Source organism: Oncorhynchus kisutch, linkage group LG1 (genome assembly GCF_002021735.2).
Source record: "Oncorhynchus kisutch isolate 150728-3 linkage group LG1, Okis_V2, whole genome shotgun sequence".
In the NCBI taxonomy this organism is placed as follows: Eukaryota; Metazoa; Chordata; class Actinopteri; order Salmoniformes; family Salmonidae; genus Oncorhynchus; species Oncorhynchus kisutch.
Genome location: NC_034174.2, coordinates 64,137,036 through 64,156,112, shown reverse-complemented (window position 1 = coordinate 64,156,112; position 19,077 = coordinate 64,137,036). Strand labels below are relative to the sequence as shown.

At 45.6% G+C, this 19,077-nt stretch overlaps 1 protein-coding gene across 2 annotated transcripts in view; it reads right to left on the bottom strand.

Moving 5' to 3' along the window:
* Positions 1 to 651: 651 nt before the first annotated feature.
* LOC109875959 (E3 ubiquitin-protein ligase SMURF2) overlaps positions 652 to 19,077 on the bottom strand; it is a 78,579-nt gene continuing 60,153 nt past the window's right edge. For both annotated transcript variants that reach the window (XM_031829688.1, XM_031829685.1), the window contains exons 12-20: positions 13,246 to 13,462; positions 9,933 to 10,036; positions 9,552 to 9,666; positions 9,035 to 9,213; positions 7,202 to 7,339; positions 5,363 to 5,483; positions 4,899 to 5,100; positions 3,180 to 3,255; positions 652 to 2,705 (exon numbers count right to left, since the gene is read on the bottom strand). In XM_031829688.1, coding sequence (XP_031685548.1) covers positions 2,606 to 2,705; positions 3,180 to 3,255; positions 4,899 to 5,100; positions 5,363 to 5,483; positions 7,202 to 7,339; positions 9,035 to 9,213; positions 9,552 to 9,666; positions 9,933 to 10,036; positions 13,246 to 13,462 — 1,252 coding nt within the window. In that variant the 3' untranslated portion in view covers positions 652 to 2,605. The remainder of the gene's footprint in view (positions 2,706 to 3,179; positions 3,256 to 4,898; positions 5,101 to 5,362; positions 5,484 to 7,201; positions 7,340 to 9,034; positions 9,214 to 9,551; positions 9,667 to 9,932; positions 10,037 to 13,245; positions 13,463 to 19,077) is intronic.

Below are 19,077 nucleotides of genomic sequence, written 5' to 3'. Positions count from 1 at the left end.
CAATTCCCATTTTATGAGACCTAGGAAAGAAAAAAAACATACTTCATTCTCTGAAACATTATGCTGTGAGTTTCAAACAGCATAGAGTTTATTGCTTGTTTTCTGCAAGGGTACAAGAGGTTTATAATTTCCGCTTTTATTTTTCTTATTTACAGTGTCAGTTGAAGCTCACAGAGCAGCTGATGTGAAAAAACTATGAACACACTAATAAATACAACAGACTGAAAAATGAGAAATAAAAACATGTTAACATTTCAGACAAAAGTTTAGCAAATTTAATCAGAAGAAAACTAATTTACACACACAATACTTCCATACACATAGAATAAAGGAAAGTGGGTTTTATACCGGTCAGCGACTAAGAGTCACAGGGCACGGCTGGCAAAGCATGCTACGAGAAGCAACCGTCCATATTGTCTGATCTATTATCCAGAAACAACTCCACCTCATAAGACTGAGTGAAAGTCAATTATGGTTAGACGTAGATAGCAGAAAACAGTACTGTATGTGTGCATATGACATATGAGCTTTGTGTGCATATCTATACGCGTATATATCTACATAAAAAGTCAATCAGTCCATTAACTATTTAGTAAATAGATGGAAGTTGCTGATTATAACAAAAATCACAAGTCTGTGTGTGCAAAAATGTCTGGTTGTTTTATGAATTTTATTCATTTTCTGTAAAATTAAAAAAAGGTTGCTTGTGATCCACCACATTAACAATATCTTATACTGTACAAAAGCACAATTTCAGGATACTTGATAATTGTCTATCTGAAGAGAATCTGCTTTACCTTTGAACACACTGGACTGGGTCTATTTTATTTTGCATGTATGCAGGTGAATACAGTCCATGGTCATAGTCCACGTCCATTGCTATTAAACAGGCAGCATAAAATCAAAAAAACATTCAACAGAATTTTTTTCGCATGTCAACACACATTTTGCTCAGAAGGGACAAAATAATAGCAAATAAATATTGTTTCAAAAAAGTCCATTCATGCAAGGGTTGTGGTAGAGGCTCTATTAGGGTCATGTCTAGATGGTATACAGCATGTCAAACGGTGATTCTTCTATGCATTTCAGCAAACCCTAACCTTAACCTAATTCTCATAACCCGCTACGTTAATTCTCCTAAACCTACGAAACGTCCATTTTGACAAAAGCTGTATCCCTTTTAGACAAAAACCTCTAGTAGGGAGAGCGCTCTAGTCCCAACCTCACTCTTAGTGGCCAAAAGGTTATGCACTCAGCTCTCATTCAAGGAGAGGGTCACGGGTTTGACCTGACAACGGCTTCCATAACCAGAAGATACTCCCCCCCCTTTCACAGGTCAGCCTCACAAAGAGAGATGACTTCACCTGAGAATACAGAGGTCTGTGATAACACCAACATGCTAGCAAGTAAATTAATAGAAAGAGGAACAAGCCATATTCAAAATAGGTATGTATTTGTACACATATATACTCAAAATTACAGGTTGATATACTTTTTTTGTATCTGTATATTTCCGTTGAATGCTGTATGGTTGGAATAAAATGTGGAATATTCATTTGAACTTAATATGAAGAAAGCACGTCCTTTGTCGCCCTTCAGTTTGTAAAGTGCTCTAGAGTGGCAACGGGGGGAAAGAAATATCCTGCCATCTTAGGTTGGATGTCACTTTGAAAACACCGACATCTTCCTTGAATTGCTTTCAACTAGCCTGGTCCCTGGGAAAGAGTTCCCACTCACTAGACAATGACGCACTTTGAGGGTTTGATAAGGAATTTCAATTTTGTGATTTATTAGGTACAGTGTGCTATAGTGGTGTTTAGCGTTAAGTTCAACTCACCAAAGCGCAACAGGTCTACTCTGTGTAGCTGGACGGGGTTAGGTGTTCAGGTTAGCATGTCCATTAGCTTTTGATGTCAAGAGGTGGCAGGAAGTTAGCTGTGTGAGACGGTATTGGTCATCAGTAAGACCTAGTTTCTCCTGGTTAGCTCATGGTCAGGAACCCCCCCCCGGCCCTAGTCATCTACTCAGCGTGGACCTTCATATTTCTCTCTCCCAGACCAAAGCCAACAATAACTTCTTTAAAATACTCTCGTTGCAGTCTGGACCTTGGTATTCGATCGCACCAGACGACCCACAACAAAAGAAATGTGCTTTCACGGAACGCACATACTAGGGACCAGAGTTTTCTTCAGTTAGGAAAAACTCCTGGTCCAACACAAAACGGGTTGTTCTGTGGATTTCACTGTTATGACATACAAACTATTACAAAAAGAAAAGAAAAAACTAAATAAAAGCTGGCATTCTCGCAGGGTTTCAAGGTAAGTAATCGTCACTCGTCTGTAGCAGCTGAAAAAGGAAGAGATATTTCTAAAAAAGAATGCGATGAGAGAGGAGTGTTCCCGTGTGGTCTGCCTCTCAGTCGGTCTCCATATTGTCCTGGGGGACTGGGCAGAAAGGGGTGTGGTCACAATCCTCATGGGCGTGCCTGAACGTTGCAGGGTTCCCGTGGTGACAGCAGAGTCTATAGTCTTGCTGAGCTGACCTTTCAAAATACACACACGCTGACACACACGCACACATACACACTTCCCCACTGATGTGTCACTCATTCCACCGCAAAGCCACACGTCTCCTCGATGGCTGTCAGCAGCTTGTCGTACAGCTTGTCATATTGCTCGTAGGCGGGAACGTCAATCCGGTTAAAGCTGGACAGAGGGAAAGGGGGACAGAGAGGGAAAGGGCAGAGAAAGTTTGGAAGAGAGAGGAGTACATTTTTTGCTTGAGTGGACAGTTTTGAAGCACCTTTATAACTTTCCCTATCGATGAATGAATGACATTTAATTCTCGTGTCAAATCACCAGTTAGTGAGCCATCCCTCACGGGATGAATTGACGCCAACAAACATTACAATAATTCACTGTGATAATTCTATCTTTAAACTGTTCTCCATACAAAACATTGGATTTGGACATGCATTTAAAACCGGTAATATCATATGAGTTGGGGGATTGGTAACCCTTTTCACAGCATGTCTTCGCCTCATTGACAGGTCATTGTAATTAAGAATATGTTGTTAATTGACTAACCTGTATAAAAAGGTTAAATGTGTGGAGAAGCACTCTTGTAGCAGTGTGTATCTGTGTGTCGAAGTGGAGCAGTGGTACTTTAACTGTACTCACCAGGTGTGGGCTTTGGGTAGATTGTTGGTGTTGGCATCGATCTGGTGGATGGTGAACAGCCTGGGCCCTGCAGCACCTGGAGGGTCACACACACACACACACACACACACACACACACACACACACACACACACACACACACACACACACACACACACACGCAGAGAGAGAGAGAGAAAAAGAGTCAGCATAAATTCTCAGGCTGTCCATCATTATATTTCTCTACACACAGACAGACAGTTCAGGACAGTTGACCAGTTGAACTCAGTGTTTAGAACGTGAACAAACATGGCTGCTGTTTTAACGCAACACTGGGTGTATATTTTATATACTGTATATTTTCGTTCAGAAAGCCAGCTGGGTTGGCCTCAGACACAGGCAGGCACACACACACACACACACAGACAGACACGCACGGCTTGAACAGAAAGATCAACTCTCCAACACGCACACTCAGAAACACACACAGCTGCACTCTGAGGTCTTCTGTTCCCCCAGGGCTTCCTGTCTGTCTGGATTTAACTAAACCCACTGGTCGACCACGACACTGTCATGAAGACGGGGTCACCTCAGGCAGTCTGAGAGACTCAGTGTTTTCCACTAGCGTCGCCTGTCGGCTATATAACCAGTTAAACTCACTTTCAGCCCGGTACTTTTTCCCACTTAAATTAATTAAGCTACTTATTTTTGTTGTTGTTCACAATTCGCAAGACAGAAAATGTATTGAAAAGATATTCTAGCAATCTATTGATAGGACAAGTGCCTGTCAGTCACAAAGTGAGCAATGACAAGAAAGCCTGCTCGTTTGATAATCTGCTGTCTGTTCCGCCTCCCGGTACCTGGGTGTCTGTGTTGTGTACACTGTGGTTGCAGTCGAATAATATTCCAAAACATGCATCCTGTTTTCAATAAGGCACTAAAGTAAAACTGCAAAAAATGTGGCAAAGAAATTAACTTTATGTCCTGATTACATAGCATTATGTTTGGGGCAAATCCAACATCTCTGAATACCACTTCACATTTTCAAGAATGGTGGTGGCTGCATCATGTTATGGGTATACTTGTAATCAGCAAGGACTAGGGAGTCTTGCCGATGCACAGGCAAGATGCTAGAGGAAAACCTGGTTCAGTTTGCCTTCTACCAGATACCGGGAGATGAATTCACCTTTCAGCTGGACAATAACCTAAAACAAGGCCAAATCTACACTGGAGTGGCTTACCAAGAAGACATTGAATGTTCCTGAGTGGCCTAGAAACAGTTCTTACTTAAATCGGCTTTAAAATCTAATTGCAAGACCTGAAAATGACTGTCTAGCAATGACAAACAACCAACTTCACAGAGCTTGAAGGATTTAAAAAATAATAATGTAAAAAGTATTGTCCAGGTGTGTAAAACTCTTAGAGACATACCCAGAAAGACTCACAGCTATAATTGCTGCCAAAGATGCCTCCAAAAAGTATTGACTCAGTGGTGTGAATACTTATGTAAATGAGCTATTTCCTTTTCCATAACTTAGCAAACATTTCTAAAAACATCTTTTCACTTTGTCATTATGGGGTATTGTGTGTAGATGGGTGAGAAGAAAAATGTAATTTAATCAATTTTGAATTCAAGCTGTAGCAACAAAATGCAGAATAAGTCAAGGGGTATGAACACTTTCTGAAGGCACTGTAAACACACCACCCTTTCTCTCCCCCCGCACCCCTCCATCTCTTTACCTTGTAAAGCCTTGAATCCCTGCAGTGGGACTCTAGATGACCCGGTAACAAACTGCAGCAGTCTGGCCCTCCTCTCCTCGTCATAGGACTCCACAGCCTTCCAGAACCACTTGACCACGTTGCTGTCCGTGGTGCAGTGCTTCAGGCGCGTGTTGCTCTTCCAGTCTGCTATATCGATCTTCCCCAGGCCACACACTATCAGCTGGGGTAGGGAGGAGAGGGAAGAAAATAGTTGATTAGAAGGTTTGAAGGGGTGTATATTAATGGGAAATAGTATGGTAGCTGTCACCTTTCATTTAATTTAAAAAGTACATCCCAAGGTCTCAGATTCATCTTGGGAACCCCCCCCCCCCCCCCCCCCCCCCATACCAACACAAATATGTATGCTCTTGAGAAATGATGTCAGGTTTCCAGTAAGTGAATAATTTCTTCCCAAACCATGTTATATGCAACTGTCTACATACCTCTAGTTCCTTCTCGTCAAAGGACTTGAGCAGGTGCTGTGGGATGACCTCGTTGAAGCCCTTCTGCAGGGCCAGGAACTGAGCCTCGATGCCGTGGAGGAACCTCCAGTTCACATACAGCCTATATAGAGAGAGAAGGTAAGACTTAAGTCAGTATAAGTCCATACAACATTACAACATGTGAAACCCCCACAGCGGTTCAACCAAAACCAGGGCTGGGGGATAAGTATTTTTGCTGTGCTGGTAATCTTGGGTAGACAGAACCCAAGAAAATTCAGATTTGGTTCTGGGGGAGGGTTGAGATTTGGCCTAGTGCGAGAGGCGAAGTCCTTTTAAATCCTCAGCCATCTTTCCCGAAATTCGAAAGATGCCAGGTAACAACCATCTCTGCTTAATCGTGATTTGTCCAAATAATCAGTGACGCAAAAACCAGTGCACCAGAGGAATTATTCCTCTTAACCCTCATATCCCATACGTCCCAGACAGATGTAACTTCTGTTATGGATGGGGGAAGACACTACTGTGCTGCTAACTGGCTGGTATGCAGCTGCTGTCTTGGTTGGACCAGGTCGCTCTTGAAAAATAGATTGTGATACAATGAGAACAACCTAGATAAATGAAGGTTCAATCAAATCATTTTTTTTTAAATGAACCCCATTGGTTGTCAGAGGAACGACGTCACGCCATCACAAGGTATGCTTCAGGTGTATACTTGAGACGTGTGTATCGTGTTGGCCGAGTGTGTGTGTGTGTATCGTGTTGGACATGTGTGTATCGTGTCGGACGTGTGTGTGTGTGTGTACCGTGTCGGATGTGTGTGTGTGTGTGTGTATCGTACGTGTGTGTGTGTGTGTGTATCGTGTCGGCCGCGTGTGTGTGTATCGTGTCGGCCACGTGTGTGTGTATCGTGTCGGCCGCGCGTGTGTGTATCGTGTCGGCCGCGCGTGTGTGTATCGTGTCGGCCGTGCGTGTGTGTATCGTGCCGGCCGTGTGTGTGTGTGTATCGTGTCGGACGTGTGTGTGTGTGTGTGTGTATCGTGTCGGACGTGTGTGTGTGTGTGTATCGTGTCGGACGTGTGTGTGTGTGTGTATCGCGTCGGACGTGTGTGTGTGTATCGTGTCGGACCTGTGTGTGTGTGTATCGTGTCGGACCTGTGTGTGTGGATCGTGTCGGCCCTGTGTGTGTGTGGATCGTGTCGGCCGTGTGTGTGTGGATCGTGTCGGACCTGTGTGTGTGTGCGTATCGTGATGGCCCTGTGTGTGCGTGCGTATCGTGATGGCCCTGTGTGTGCGTATCGTGTCGGCCGCGTGTGTGTGCGTATCGTGTCGGCCCTGTGTGTGTGTGTGTGTGTTCGTATCGTGTCGGCCGCGTGTGTGTGCGTATTGTGTCGGCCGGGTGTGTGTGCGTATCGTGTCGGCCGGGTGTGTGTGCGTATCGTGTCGGCCGGGTGTGTGTGCGTATCGTGTCGGCCGGGTGTGTGTGCGTATCGTGTCGGCCGGGTGTGTGTGTGTATCGTGTCGGCCGGGTGTGTGTATCGTGTCGGCCGGGTGTGTGTATCGTGTCGGCCGGGTGTGTGTATCGTGTCGGCCGGGTGTGTGTATCGTGTCGGCCGGGTGTGTGTATCGTGTCGGCCGGGTGTGTGTATCGTGTCGGCCGGGTGTGTGTATCGTGTCGGCCGGGTGTGTGTATCGTGTCGGCCGGGTGTGTGTATCGTGTCGGCCGGGTGTCTGTATCGTGTTGGCTGGGTGTCTGTATTGTGTTGGCTGGGTGTCTGTATCGTGTTGGCTGGGTGTGTATGCTCGTGCGTGGGACCCAGGCGACGGTCTCCTCCTCCGTACCTGACATACTCCTTCTTGGTGTCCTCAGAGACAGAGACAGTCTTGCCGTTGGGCTTCAGTTCGTGCTGGATGATCTCTCCGTAGGCATTGTGCTCCACACAGAAAGTATGGTCCAGCACCCCCGTGATGTCATTGTCCCTGGAGGGGGGAGAAGACAGAAATGTTAGTTAGTAGTCGGACGTTTTAGGCTGCCTTGTCAACAGAGGGCGCTAGTGTTGACGGGAGAGTAGTTGGTTCATGGGGGTTGTTGTTTTAGTGGTATTTCATGGATACAGAACAGCCAACATGTCAGCTCAAGGTTGGCGTTTGTATTTTGTATACAGCATCCACACGTGCAAAGGCCAACATTACACATGCTATCCTGTGTGTATTAATATTTGTGGCTGTGCTTGTACAGTATGTATGTCTCCGGGTGTTCAATTGTGTATAATTGTGTCTGTGTACAAGCGTCTGTATATGTATGCATCTGTGTGTGTATCAACACTGTATGTGTCCAGGGCTATACACTATATATACAAAAGTATAAGGACACCCCTTCAAATTAGTGGATTCAGCCATGTCAGCCACACCAGTTGCTGACAGGTGTATAAAATCGAGCAAACAGCCGTGCAATCTCCATAGACAGACATTGGCAGTAGAATGGCATTACTTTAGAGCTCAGTGACATTCAACGTGGCACCGTAATGGATTCCACCTTTCCAACAAGTCAGTTTGTCAAATTTCTGCCCTGCTAGAGCTGCCTGGGTCAACTGTAAGTGCTGTTATTGTGAAGTGGAAACGTCTAGGAGCAACAAGCTCACAGTGCGGGACCACAGAGTGCTGAAGCACACAGAGCGTAACAATCGTCTGTCACTACCGAGTTCCAAACTGCCTCTGGAAGCAACGTCAACGTCAGCACAAGAACTGTTCGTCGGGAGCTTCGTGAAACGGGTTTCCACGGCAGAGCAGCCACACACAAGCCTAAGATCACCATGCGCAATGCCAAGAGTCGGCTGGAGTTTTGTCCCTCGCCACTTTTGGACTCTGGTGCAGCCTGTATTGGACCTATATGACTTCTGGCAAATTTTGAAGCACGTTGTGCCCTTGAAACTAACATGTAACCCTGTAAAGCTATTTGTTTATTATCAAAGCTAAAATGTTGATATGAATCCCAGTCATTGAAATGACAAAGTAATGTGTAGAATATCAGGTTTTTACATTGCATAAAAAAGGACAGTTTCTAACAGATGCATTACATCGAAAACTGTCCACTGTCTCTCTAAGAATGTCAGTGACGTTCTGAGTGACAACATGCAAATTAGTCATTCATTCATTGCTATGAACATTGATCCCCAGAAGAAGCTATCCCTTTTCCATTCTTTCTGTGCCCCCAAATGTTTGGGCATACTGGCAAAGTTAACAGGTTGTTCGCTAGCTAGCTAGCTAATGAGGTAACATGACTGAACAAGGTGTTAACGGCACACAAGTCGTTTTAGAACGGCCCGCGGTTTATGAGCGGAAAACACGTCCCGTCACTGGAGATGCTTCCAGCTGCAGCACCAAATGAGCAATAGATGGAAAAACAGAGAGCTGGTAATGTGGGTCACAGCTTTTGAACAGTTTGTGCTAGAGACAATAACCGTTTTTTTCCTTCTCCAGGGCACTCGGAAACAGCGGTACAGTGAAGCCTAATCATTACAACAATTATCATCTGCCAGTGGTTTTTTTTCCTTCAAGGCAGACTGGTGCTCCCAAATTTAAAATCCAAAGTCGCACAGCAAAATATTTAGGAGCATATGCGACCAAAGTGGTCACGCGTTAGAGCCCCTGTACGTGTCGGTGTCTCCTACTCACAGGATCCAGACCAGGCTGTTGTGGAGGTCCGGGTCCACTGACTCCATGTCGTCCAGGGTGATGGGTTTCCCCAGCAGCTGTTTGTAGAAGGGCAGGGTGAAGCCCCCGTCTATGTAGTGGCCGTGGAACACAGCCATGCCCATGATACGGCCCACAAAGTGGAAGTAGGACAGGTGCTCCTGGAGGAAAGGAAAAAAAGAGATGAGTTATTGACATGTGCGAGTGTGGTCACTATTGGGTTGTCGAGAAAAGCGTGATATAAATGTAGCTTATCATCATTATTATACTGAAGTCCCTCCCCTTTGACTTTCTCATCCAATGGGCTTGAGGTGGTGGTGAGAGGACACAAGGAATCAAGAAAACGTAATTGAGATTCTCCCCATGTCTACTTCTCCACCTTCAGTTTACAAGAACCTCCATCTCTTAGGAATTCTGTTTGTGGTTCTTTCTCCTTCCTCCTCTCTGTTATTATGTGTCTCTCTATGTATCTATTGATTCCTTTATTTCTCTCTCTCACCGGGTTGACGGCGCTGTCTGGGTTGATCTGCAGGGTGTAGATGTCGTCTCTGGAGTACTGGAACAGGCCGTAGTAGGGGTTCAACATCTCATGGGACAGCAGGTACAGCCACTCCCTATATGACAGACAGACATCTGGTTAGTCACGTGACACCGGCATAATAAAAACACAATTTTTGGGGGGTTGCATGTGGCCACATGCCCCCAAAAATATTCTGTTTGATGTATCAAGCTTTTTGAATGTGAATTTCCACAGTGGTTGTTTCTTTCTGGACTACTGTCCTATAAGGAAAATAAAATATTTTGAAAAGGCATCTTTTTGGTTGACCTCATGGTTTTATTAAACAGTGTTTAAGCCTGGAGGTGTGGATGACTGCAGTACCTGGCCACTCCTCCGTAGTCCAGGCCCTCCTCTCCTCTGAACTTGACCATCAGTCTCTTCCACAGGTCCTTGGGACGCATCTTCATCACCTGGCGGTACGACTCCTGCAACGCAACAAACGAGAGCATGGGTATGTTAACCTTGGGTGTATTCACTAGGAACCAAACGGGGAGGAACCTACCTGAGCCGGTCCAATAGAAACTCTTGTTTTTGTTGCAAAACATTGCTACGCTTTGCATTAAGGAATACACCCCTAATCTTAAAATGTGCCAACCTGCAGGCCATTCAACTTGACCCTCAATTTGACCCTGTTTCTGATCTAAACAGAGCTTGTTGTTTTATGCAGCAATAAGAACAACAGTGGATTACAATGTTCCGGATCCGAATTCCACCACTGATCATGTAAAGTCTGTTTTTTTAAAGTGGGGCAGAGAGTACAACAATATGTGGTCGGCAATTTACCATTGTCATAATACTCCCTCAGATTAGTCAATTCACCATCCAGAACTGTTTGACAGCGCTGCACACCTCTCCTCGTTCTCGGTCTCTCTCTCTCCTGGTAGACTAGGACCTAGTGGTGCCTGGGAGAAACCAGCAGCACCAACACCATGACATCTGTGCCTGGGCAAGAGAGTATGTGTGAGTGGGCTTCATGTGCACTAGCTCCCTTTACATTACGTAAGGGCCTTTTCTCTCGCTCCCTATTTTCTCTATCAGGGTCCAGAGTAACTCAGGAGGGCTGCCATCAAAAACAAACTCCTGCCACCACAGCACAGAGCTTGTGAGGAGTGTTGCAAATATGAACGCAGCAAAGCACGGGAAGCAGGCTCGAGGAGAAGCAGGAGAGTGAAGCAAGGGTTATTAGTTATGAAATTACAGTGCACTGGTCAGCGGCAAACAATGCCATCAGTCCCTGTTGAAAACTAGAGTTAATCACAGGCAGGGCGCGCACACACACACACACGCGCTCGCTCTGCTTTCTCGCAGATCGTTTCCCCCCTTGCTGTCACGTACCGAGGATGAAGTCATCTTTTTTTCTTTGCTCAAATTGTACCGCCGAAAGATGTCGCGCCCCCCCCCCCCCCCCCTCCCCCCTACTTTTAGCTGCTGAAATCATCCTGAAAGAATGCCTGGCCATGGAAGAACAGATGATTGGAGGAGGAGAAGGAAAGAGGAAACTGTGGTGTTTGAAGGGGCCTTTTTCACTTTGGTTTTTACGGCGAATCGTAACGAATTTGGGGGTATTACCGCTCAGTTCTCGTAGGCATTTTCTTGCAGACTATAAATGGATGCAAAGCCACAATCGTACGGGTGTGCATATTTGTAAACTTGTAACAGAGTGTGTTAAAGTATGTTTATACAGTGGGGAGAACAAGTATTTGATACACTGACGATTTTGCAGGTTTTCCTACTTGTAGAGGTCTGTGAAGCATGTAGAAGTCTGTGAAGCATGTAGAGGTCTGTGAAGCATGTAGAGGTCTGTGAAGCATGTAGAGGTCTGTGAAGCATGTAGAGGTCTATGAATCCAGAAAATCACATTGTATGATTTAAGTAATTAATTTGCATTTTATTGCATGACATAAGTATTTGATCACCTACCAACCAGTAAGAATTCCAGCTCTCACAGACCTGTTAGTTTTTCTTTAGGAAGCCCTCCTATTCTCCACTCATTACCTGTATTAACTGCACCTGTTTGAACTCGTTACCTGTATAAAAGACACCTGTCCACACACTCAATCAAACAGACTCCAACCTCTGCACAATGGCCAAGACCAGAGAGCTGTGTAAGGCTATCAGGGATAAAATTGTAGACCTGCACAAGGCTGGGATGGGCTACAGGACAATAGGCAAGCAGCTTGGTGAGAAGGCAACAATTATTAGAAAATGGAAGAAGTTCAAGATGACGGTCAATCACCCTCGGTCTGGGGCTCCATGCAAGACCTCACCTCGTGGGGCATCAATGATCATGAGGAATGATCAGCCCAGAACTACACGGCAGGACCTGGTCAATGACCTGAAGAGAGCTGGGACCACAGTCTCAAAGAAAACCATTTGTAACACACTACGCCGTCATGGATTCAAATCCTGCAGCGCACGCAAGGTCCCCCTGCTCAAGCCAGCGCATGTCCAGGCCCGTCTGAAGTTTGCCATTGAGCATCTGGATGATCCAGAGCAGGAATGGGAGAAGGTCATGTGGTCTGATGAGACAAAAATAGAGCTTTTTGGTCTAAACTCCACTCGCCGTGTTTGGAGGAAGAAGAAGGATGAGTACAACCCCAAGAACACCATCCCAACTGTGAAGCAAGGAGGTGGAAACATCATTATTTGGGGATGCTTTTCTGCAAAGGGGACAGGACGACTGCACCGTATTGAGGGGAGGATGGATGGGGCCATGTATCGCGAGATCTTGGCCAACAACCTCCTTCCCTCAGTAAGAGCATTGAAGATGGGTTGTGGCTGGGTCTTCCAGCATGACAACAACCCAAAACACACAGCCAGGGCAACTAAGGAGTGGCTCCGTAAGAAGCATCTCAAGGTCCTGGAGTGGCCCAGCCAGTCTCCAGACCTGAACCCAATAGAAAATCTTTGGAGGAACTGAAAGTCCGTATTGCCCAGAGACAGCCCCGAAACCTGAAGGATCTGGAGAAGGTCTGTATGGAGGAGTGGGCCATAATCCCTGCTGCAGTGTGTGCAAACCTAGTCAAGAACTACAGGAAACGTATGATCTCTGTAATTGCAAACAAAGGTTTCTGTACCAAATATTAAGTTCTGCTTTTCTGATGTATCAAATACTTATGTCATGCAATAAAATGCAAATTCATTACACAAAAGTCATACAATGTGATTTTCTGGATTTTTGTTTTAGATTCCGTCTCTCACAGTTAAAGTGTACCTATGATACAAATTACAGACCTCTACATGCTTTGTAAGTAGGAAAACCTGCAAAATCGTCAGTGTATCAAATACTTGTTCTCCCCACTGTATATATTTTCAGTATAAAGCGCTTGTTTGGGTTTTATGAGCATGCACAATACTATTGCATGTGTCATTTTTACATGTATGCATTAGTGTGTGTACAAAACATTAAGAGCACCTGCTCTTCCCATGACAAAGTCTGCACCTCAATATTAGGAAGGTGTGTGCAGCCTACTTTAAAATGTACACTTGATTTGTGGTGGATGAGTGAGTTACGCCTCTCAACGTAAAGCACTACCTATATACATGCAAATGCAATCCATTACGATACAGTATAAATGAAGCCATCAATCACACACACTTGGACAGAGTTGTCACACAGGGTCCCTCAGTTTACCTCAAAGATCTCCTCACGGCAGACCTCGATGCGACAGTGTCCTGCCTGGGGCTGCTGATTGGACAGCTCCTGCCGGAGGATCTTGAGCTTCTGGACCAGGTCCCTCTTGTACTTGGGCACGGTGAGGCACTCGGCCTCCTCGGGGAGCTGGGCCGGGGACAACGCCGGGACCTGCGGGGGGGGCTGCTGCTCCTTCAACTGGTTCGACTGACGACTACTGGGGAGGGAGACCAGCAGAAATGCTCACTGTTAAACAGTACAAGATTGCAATATGAAATCAAACAAGACAATTGTAACACATGGAATGAAATGATTAACACCATCTTTCTCTCTCTTGAGTATTGTTTGTGGAGAATACAGGGTTAAAAGTACATATATCTCAGCTCGTTGTAGAGAGGGAGTTGTGGTCTGTCTGTGCCTTTTGCCCTCCGCCACCTCATTCTCTCCTTCCCTCTCATTTTAGGTGCTGGCAGACTAATTAAATAGGCAGCCTTCGCTTTGTAAGACACCTCTGTTTCCTCTTTAAAGCCTCTGTGCCTTCAAAGTGAAACTGCCGCCTTCGTCGGTGCCCTCTGCCACCCTGCCCCTGGCTAACCGCGGCTGGGGCCACCGCAGCCCTGGCTCTGTACCCACGTATGGGATGGTTACATGCCTGGGTGGGCCTCGTAAAAACACAATTCACCCCCCCCCCCCCCCAAAAAGGGCCAGAGTTTCCAACAGGACAGTACTGTACAGAAGACAGAGTCCCTAATAAAAGGACCTACTGTGCAGTAGCAGTACAGTTGCGGCCAAACAATGGTGGTTCACAGAGAGGAAGTTCTTTAAACCGGTGTCTGAGAGGGGAGGCCACAGGCAGAACAGAACATAGCCACCCAAACACTCTCACACACACACCCTCATTCTTCAGGGGTGGAAAAAATAAAAAGCGTGTTATATTTGGCGTTCTCCAAAGTAAAACAGGCCCAGTGTTCCGCCAGTCCGTATCCCTGTATAATCAAGTCAGCTGGTATTTATTTTATTGGCAGTGTCGAGGCCCTTCCATGTCAAAGTGAGGGTAAGGCTCGGCTCACAGGGCTGAAAACCACTAGGAACACACACACACACACACACACGGAAAAGAGGTCCTTAAACAAAATAGAATGAGTTTCTCTTGGCTCGGGTTGGGAAGCCCTTGAACCATATAATAAAACATAATTTGAGCGTTTTCGTCGAGGGCGCGCAGGGTAATTAAAAATAAATTTCGGTACAGTTAGCAGTCTCGGGTTCCCGATTCGGAATGACCTCGGCATATTTCTAACTGTAAATATAGAAGTACAAGTGCGGCTCAGTCGAAAGTCACTCTGGCGCGGAGACGCACAAGGGGAAAGAGTCGAGGGTTCCTTTCTGTGACGAGCCTCCATGAAATACGACTATCCGGGTAGAAAGACAAACTTTCAAATTCAATCTAGGAGTATTATTGTTATTCCAAGCTAGAAGAACAAGGCGAGGAGAGAGCGAGCGATGCCAGAACAGGATTCACTGGACTAAAGCGGTCACGATCATGAAGTTGGCACAGGTTTGGTACCGAGGTCCCAGCGAATCAAAAGCTCCTTTATTGAGCCGGGCGCTGGAAGTACTACCTAGGTAGAACCTCCCTCTCCCTGGCCCTTTACACTTTGCCTGAACAGTGGGGAGAAGGCCCGCCATGGGTCGTCCGACTACCACCCACAAAGGAGTGTGTGTTTGTGGCGCTGGAGCTCAACCCTCAATCACCAATCATCTCCCCTGGCTCCGGAAAGGAGGGGAGACATTCCCATTGGCAGTGGATGGGAAGGGATGGCCAAGTTCTCCCTAAGGGAAGACAAGGGAAGTATTGCACTATATAGGGAATAGGATGTCAGCCAATCACTACCCTAGCACCACAAAGGTAGCTTTCACAAGCCTGGGGCTGCCTCCCTGTCTCACACTCACACAGAGCCCCCATAGACACTGACAATAACACTCTGCTTACAGACAGGATGTTTATAGTATTTAGGCTACATAAAATATGCCTATAAGCCACAAAGACACAAACAAAACATGACAGACTAAAAATACATAAAGACCCATCCAAAGGCCTTGACAACATAACGCTCTGTTTACAGATATGACATTTACAGAATTGAAGTGACATAAAAAGGTGTCTATATGCCACACACTGTGTGACAAACAAAACACAAAACTTCAAATATATAAAAGATAGCTTATAAAGACAGTTATTCGCTGACCTTCATTTCACCAGGTAAGTTCGACGCCCCATTGCACACCAAATATAAACGACTCGCTTGATAAATATAACGCAGACATTGACGTAATGCTGCAGAAATATAGAAGTTTAGTCAGGAACGTACATGTGAGACAGACCGTGTGGCAGAGTGCAGACCACAGTAATGTGGATGTGAGAGACATGTCTAGCAGTCTTGGAACCAGCTACCAGCCAGTCAAATATAAACCGGTCGGTGCTGCGTTGACAGAACAACAGGTAAATGCCACTCTTACCCGATCATACAAATTCATTCATTTTCTCTCTATTCTAGCGATTATTTTTCTATCCCGCCGACCACCAAACCACTAGCAGTGGGCTAGTCTGTCTTCTCACAGTCTCTATGATTATCGGATTCAAATGAATTCATCTCTCCATCTTTCTACTCTTCTCCATTACTCTTTCATTTACTTCCTCTCTCTTTCCTCCACATCCAATCACACCTCTCTCACAAATCACATGTCATTCTTCCCCTTATTATTCTACTCCTCTCCTTCTCTCGCTCTCTCTCCACTACAGGAGAGAGAGCGCGAAGGAGAGAGCGAGAGAGCGCGAAGGAGAGAGGGCGAAGGAGAGAGCGCGAAGGAGAGCGAGACCGCGAAGGAGATAGCGAGAGAGCGCGAAAGAGCAAGAGAGCGCGAAGGAGAGAGCGAGAGCGCGCGAAGGAGAGCGCGAAGGAGAGAGCGAGAGCGCGAAGGAGAGAGCGAGAGCGCGAAGGAGAGAGCGAGAGCGCGAAGGAGAGCGCGAGAAGGAGAGAGCGAGAGAGCGCGAAGGAGAGAGCGAGAGCGAAGGAGAGAACGAGAGCGTGCAGGAGAGAGCGTGCAGGAGAGAGCGTGCAGGAGAGAGTGTGCAAGAGAGAGAGAGCAAGAGAGAGAGAGCAAGAGAGAGAGAGCAAGAGAGAGAGTGAGGCAGAGAGAAGGAGAGCGGGAGAGGGAAGTGAGGAGAAGAAGAGTGAGAAGAGAGGAACCTCATTGCAGAACAGTAGTCTGCACTTTGGCGCATATCTCACATTCCTCTCCTTCCACATCCTCCTTTGTCTTTCGCTCTCTCATTCTCTAAATCTCTCCCTCGCTCTGGTATACAACTATGCATTGAATTCCTTTTCCATCTTATTTTCAACCCTGTAAAGTGTGACAACTTTTTTCCTACCTTTGCCTTACATGGAATCAAATAACTCGAAACCTCAATCATAATCCAAAGCACCATTAAGTATGGGCTCCGTACCGTTCTGTTTATATTAAAGGTCACACAATGCAACACAGCATACTGTCACCACACTGTCTCTTACAGCGAGGTAACACTTATCGTGAGCTCATCATCAACAGCATGTCCTCTCTGACAAACTTAAATGGCCTGAGGAATCCCGGCAAAAAAACATTTATCAAGCGTGGGCCATGGCGGTTGTTGGGTGAAATATTCTGAAATCCTGGGGCTGATCGAAGACAGATGTGATGCTGATGGCAGGCCAGGCCTGGCTGCAGCACTGCTAGGCTAGCTAGCTAATATGTTTTCCAGCAGCTTCGAGCAGAGCTTTCTGGGATGGGCCAGTAGGGGTGTTACTGGAGCCAGGGGAGCCCTCAATGTTTGGAGGGGGTGACACACGCACACACAATCATAAACACATAATTGTGCAAACAAACACACTCAAATCATAAACAGGGTTCACACACACACTTTGTCCACCCTCCCAGCCCCAGATAGCTCACTCTCCTCCCCAGACAGTGTGAACATCTCCATCAGACACATCAGCTGCATCATCTGGTCTCACTTTGCCTGTTTACTTGCCTGTCGTCAGTCAGTACGGACTGTTTATAGTTCCGGCTGAGAACCAGTCAGCAATCAAACAAGATGTCCGTGTTCTGCTAAGTGCCTTTAATACCCAATAAAACGCGATTGTGCGAGAGACAACAAAGCAATAAAATAAAGAAAATGTTGTCTTCATAGAAGTGTGCTGACTGAGGGGGTGGAAGAAATGTTGCCGAATTGTAGCCTTGTTTAAATGGAGTGTACACAAGTAGTCTGGGGGTTAAATTCCAGGGAGACACACAATTGGCTCTAGACTAACTGCCATCTGAGGAGAATAGTAACACACACACATGTGCTCAGCACAAAAACACACACACTAACACGCACACAGGTGCTTAAAACCATACTCGTATCTACTTACACAGCTATACAGACCGCTCTCTAACAGTCTTTTGTAAAAAAATACTAAACAGCACTAAAACACTAGAATACGATATAGTAGTGATTAGTGGTGTAACACACTTCTAGGTACAAGAAAGGCCTATACATATCGAATTAAATAAGACACTATTGGATCTGACTGCTGCCACCAAATGTATATTATGCAAGTCAACAGTGTGTCACTTTATTATTTTGGTTTGCATTGCTTTACTTTTCCCTCATCTGTGAAGAAAAACCACATTCCAAGTGTTCAAAAGTAGCTTCTTTCAGAGTGCTGCAAATCTTGCCCTCAAAAGGGAATAAGACAGTGTTGTGCATCAGCGTAACAGCAGACCTATAAGCTTGCTGCCAGCTCTTAGCAAACTGTTGGGGAAAAAATTGTGTTTGACCAAATACAATGCTATTTCTCGGTAAACAAATTAACAACAGACTTTCAGCATGCTTATAGAGAAGGGCACTCAACATGTACTGCACTGACACAAATGACTGATGACTGGTTGAAAGAAATTGATAAGAAGATTGTGGGAGCTGTACTCTTAGATTTCAGTGCAGCCTTTGATATTATTGACCATAACCTGTTGTTGAGAAAACTTAACTGCTATGGCTTTTCAACCTCTGCCATATCGTGGATTCAGAGCCATCTATCTAATAGAACTCAAAGGGTTTTCTTTAATGGAAGCGTCTCTCAAACATGTAAAGTGTGGTGTGCCGCAGGGCAGCTCTCTAGGCCCTCTACTCTTTTCTATTTTTACCAATGACCTACCACTGGCATTAAACAAAGCACGTGTGTCCATGTATTCTGATGATAAAACCATACACACATCAGCAACCACAGCTAATGAAGTCACTGAAACCCTTAAACAATTGCAGTCTGTTTTGGAATGGGTGGCCAGTAATAAACTGGCCCTGAACATCTCTAAAAACTAAGAGCATTGTATTTGGTACAAATAATTTTTTAACTGCTAGACCTCAGCAGAATCTGGTAATGAATGGTGTGGCTGTTGAACAAGTTGAGACTAAATTACTTGGCATTGCCTTAGATTGTAAACGGTCATGGTCAAAACATACAGATTCAATGGTTGCAAAGATGGGGAGAGGTCTAGCCGTAATAAAGAGATGCTCTGCTTTTTTGACACCACACTCCAAAAAGCAAGTTCTGCAGGCACTAGTTTAGTCTAATCTTGATTATTGTCCAGTCGTGTGGTCCAGTGCTGCAAGGACAGATCTAGTTAAGCCGCAGCTGGCCCAGAACAGAGCGGCACGTTTTGCTCTTAATTGTAATCTGAGGGCTAATATTAATACTATGCATGCCAGTCTCTCTTGACTAAGAGTTGAGGAGAGACAGACTGCATCACTTCTTTTTA